Source organism: Oryza brachyantha, chromosome 4 (assembly GCF_000231095.2).
Source record: "Oryza brachyantha chromosome 4, ObraRS2, whole genome shotgun sequence".
NCBI lineage: Eukaryota > Viridiplantae > Streptophyta > Magnoliopsida > Poales > Poaceae > Oryza > Oryza brachyantha.
In genome coordinates, this window is record NC_023166.2 from 11,349,834 (window position 1) to 11,354,114 (window position 4,281).

The 4,281-nt window shown below is 39.9% G+C and overlaps 1 protein-coding gene across 1 annotated transcript; it reads right to left on the reverse strand.

Annotated features, from left to right (window-relative positions):
* Positions 1-483: 483 nt before the first annotated feature.
* LOC102707582 (putative 12-oxophytodienoate reductase 12) lies at positions 484-3,970 on the reverse strand. The gene is made up of 4 exons (XM_006653383.3): positions 3,856-3,970; positions 3,445-3,725; positions 2,100-2,252; positions 484-1,393 (listed from the first exon to the last, which is right to left on the reverse strand). The coding sequence occupies exons 1-4, from the start codon at positions 3,960-3,962 to the stop codon at positions 768-770; spliced, it is 1,167 nt and encodes a 388-aa protein (XP_006653446.2). The 5' UTR covers positions 3,963-3,970; the 3' UTR covers positions 484-767.
* Positions 3,971-4,281: the final 311 nt, after the last annotated feature.

A 4,281-nucleotide genomic window follows, 5' to 3' on the forward strand; every position in this document is an offset into this window, starting at 1 on the left:
AAAGTGTGGCTCTGATACCAGATGTTAGTATCTCTATTGTTACTCTCATTGGTGAGAGGATGACACTCAAACTTGGGGCAATTTTCTGTTTACTTATCACCAAATGTCATGAACTTCCCGGGGAGGGTTGGATACATATTTATAGCTGCCTACTAGTCTAAAAGATGCTGTCCTAGAGCATCTCAACAACTTGTCCTAGAGCATCCTAACCACCTGTCCTAGAGCATCCTAACAACTTGTCCTAGATGCTGTCCTAGCAACTAAAAGCTGAAAAATAAGGGTAGGACACCACAAGACCAAGACCAAACAGCCCAAGACTTATTCCTTCACAACCGTAGCACCAAGGGATATGAACTTCTTATTTTTGCAAAATCGCGCGTTGAGGGTTTAAATCGTTATGGTAAAATTATCATTAAAAAATTATAAATGCTATGAACTTATTTTTGCAAAATTATCAAGGGTTTAAACTGTTATGGTAAAATTACCACTAAAAATTATAAATGCTACCAAAATGATTATCCAAATAACGTTGTTGTGATATAGAAAAATAAAAGTAGTAAATTTGCAAATGCTCCAGAAAAAAAAACCACCTTGCATCACGGTGGCATACGCAGCAGACAGAATCCACGCTGAATCAACGAAGAACACCCAAGTCTCAATTGTCAACATTATTAATTAAGCAGCAAAACAAGCTAAAAATTATTCTGGTGCAGTGCAGGGCCTCGTACACGGATCGAGGCGATCGATGGTTGATGTCTCCGAGCGAGCTAAATGCCGTCGTCGCTGTCGCCGTCGCCGTCGAGGAACGGGTAGTCGGTGTAGCCGACGACGGGGTCGGCGGTGTAGAACGTCGCCCTGTCGTACCCGTTGAGCGGCGCGCCGAGCCGGAACCTCCTGGGGAGGTCCGGGTTGGCGAGGAACAGGCGGCCGTAGACGACGAGGTCGGCGTAGCCGTCGGCGACGGCCCAGTCGCCCTCCGCCCTGTCGTACCCTCCGCCGACCATCAGCGTGCCGTCGAACGCCTCCCGCACGCCGCGCAGCCGGTGCGGGACCCGCGTCCCCGCGCCGCCGCCGTTCGCCGCCGCCGCCGCCAACTCGGGCTCCACCACGTTGCAGTAGAGGACGTCGCGCGCGTTCAGCTCGCGCGCCATGTGGACGGCCAGCGCGTCCGGGTCGGAGTCGGCGCAGTCGAGGCAGCGGGAGAACGGGGAGAGGCGGACGCCGGTGTGGTCCGGCCCGACCTCGGCCACCACGGCGTCGACCACCTCCAGCGCGAAGCGGCAGCGGTTCTCCAGGCTGCCGCCGTACTCGTCGGCGCGGCCGTTGACGCCGTCCTTCATGAACTGGTCCAGGAGGAAGCCATTTGCAGCGTGGACCTCAACCCCATCAAAACCTGAACAAAAAAAAAAAATCATGGCGACTCAGCCGAGTTTAAGCTGAATTCAAATAAAATTGTGAATAAACTCAAAAGAATCAAGAAATTTAACGAGCTGTTTAATTTCTGTTCCTTATTGGAAAAGTCTATTTACTACGCAAGTATATGTACACCTATAACCATGATGTTGATTACTCTCGAGATTTGTCCGTATAACACAAATTTTAATAAAACACAGCACTGCACAATATGGCTCTCAAATCTCAATAAATCTTCCTGTATAGAAGATGAAAAAACAGTTTGCATTCCGAAGGATATAATGTCACTTTTATTTCCTCCGTCGTAAAATATAGCCACACAGTATGGGATATGATACATTTTATGATTACAAATCTAGATATATAGGGGTCACTTTTTAAAGAAAAAAACTCAACGACATATTTACAAATATAAAATAAAATTTACGAATAAAACTTTTATGTACGTGTTCATTGCGATATAAAAGTAAAAGCTGCAAAATATACTACGATGAGAAATATCAAAATTAACCCCAAATTCAAAAATTTAACTTTTAGTTTATAAGATTAATCAAAAGCCAAAAGATATAGATGATATATGTTTAGATAGATTCGAATTCTTAGAATATATCCAATCTTATATTAGGTATGTATATTTCAGGACTAACTATTTGACTCTCGCTCCAACTTAAATGCAGTGAACTTACCTGCATCCAATGCATTTTTGGCAGCAAGTGTGAAATGCTTGATGACATCAGGGATCTCTTCAACAGGTAAGCTCCTTGGGTTGGAGAAATCCAGGAAGTAGTTCTCCGCAGTCTTCTCAATAGGGTTATATGTGCTTGAGATGGGCCGTTCCTCTAGCAACATGTAGAGGAGATGTGCATTAGTTTAAAATTCTCTTTGCTCAAAAAACATACCGACATTGATGTTCGTCCTGATCTTCAGTACTCAAGTAAATAATGAATGGAACAAATCTACAATTAACATAGATAACTAATTTTTCATCCGGTGTTGTAAGTAACCGCGGCCGCGTTCGGCTAGCTATCATCTAACAACATATTCTCTCGTTTTTCATGTACATGCTCTTCGAATGGCTAAACGGTGTATATTTTATAATATATATATATAAGTTATTTTAAAAAATAATATTAATCTATTTTATATTTTTATAATTAATAATTAATTAATTATGTAGTAATCTATTGCTATATTTTTCGCGCGGGATAACTAAATGTGGCCTGCTTCGGTGTGTTTCTACTTAAGGCCTCTTTGGTTTGAAAGACTTTTAAAGAAAATTAGATGAATTGAACAGTTTTCTCGGAAAATCATATAAAATTGTTGTGTTCCAAAGAGACCCTTATCAAACTTAAATGTTTAAAATTAAAAGGTACAGTATCCTTCAGGAAGCACTGAATCCCAAAAACTCTAGCTATATGTCATCACCTCCGTCTATCATCTTGTCATATTAGAGAAAAAAAACAAATAGTATCTTTGTGTCTCTGTATCTGCTATTTTCTCCATTACAAAATATAAGTATTTTTAATATTTAAATCTTGCATCAAATATAAGTATTTAAGACTATTTATAGTACTATTTGCTCTATGAATCACTTCTCAACCATATACCCTTTCATTGTTATCAATTCCTAGCTCGTTAATTAAAAGATATCATAGTTTCTTTTTCTTTTTAATCTTAATCATTGCTAAATAATCTAGAAATACGTATATTTTAAGACAGACGTAGTAGTATACTATATGGTTGAAAGGCCACGAGGTGACAGGAAGCCAACATCACTTTGAAGAACCAGAAATTAAAATTGATTCAACTGCATGTTTGAAAAGCAACTCTATTCTAGCACTAGGCCCCTAGCAATGGTACCATAGATTCAACTAAATCCTCATTTTTTTTTTAAGATGGGGCGCAAATATAGATAAGAGAAGCTCTCTAGTTCCACATCTTCACTGAGAGGTTAGTTTAATCACTATTATTATTTCACAGTAACATTTTACTATGGAAATAACACAAATCAGTTTTGAAGAACGAACTTACCCATGTCAGATGCTCTTCCAACATGCCAGATTTGACAAAAGAATATGCCACCTTTGGCATGCACTGCATCTACAATAGGTTTCCAAGCCTCCACTTGTTCCTTGGTCCATATCCCTGGGGTGTGAGGGATTACACTCATCCCTTGTGCATCAGATGACACACCTGTGGCTTCTGCAATCAAAAGGCCTCCCTTGGTTGCCCTTTGTGAGTAGTACTCCATCGCATGCGGTTGTGGGAGATTACCATATGACCTAGATCTTGTTAATGGTGCTAACACAATTCTGTAAGAAAAAACTTTATGTAGTTTGTTCTAGTACAATTGAAAATCAGTATGTTCATACAACACAAAAACATTATAGGGGTACATATGTACCATAAAAATCTAAAAATCAAGTGTTTTCTCATACATACCTGTGTGACAAATTGAACTTTCCCATATCATAAGGACTCAGGAGTGATATAGGCTCCATATTTGGGCTTTCTCCTTTCTGAACCTCTTCTCTTTGAAAGGCGCCCATGAGTAGCTTCAGATACTCTCACCTTACTATGTTGAAGGGTGCTACATATAGAATGAGTTGTAAGGGCAAATTTGACAAGTGTTGTGGTGCATGTATTTAAGTCTAAGATTTTTGACAATTGTCAAGATAGGTGTCAAATCAATGCTTACAGCGGTTTGCATCTTTGTATTACGTGTGAATGTATCTTCTAGCCTTGGGATATGAGCATAGCATTGAATATTGCATCTCATATTTATTGGGTGCATTCTATAGCATATAACAAGCATGTGCATTAAAGATATTTTAAGTGCTAGATATTTGACTTTGATATGTGATCTTA

Bases quoted from the DNA above. Each gene is read 5' to 3' on its own strand.
- LOC102707582 (XM_006653383.3), bottom strand. From the start codon at position 3,962: ATGGGCGCCTTTCAAAGAGAAGAGGTTCAGAAAGGAGAAAGCCCAAAT. The intron at 2,253-3,444 runs GTAAGTTCGTTC...ACATGTTGCTAG, and splicing joins TGGAAGAGCATCTGACATGG to AGGAACGGCCCATCTCAAGC. The intron at 1,394-2,099 runs GTAAGTTCACTG...TTTTTTGTTCAG, and splicing joins CAAAAATGCATTGGATGCAG to GTTTTGATGGGGTTGAGGTC.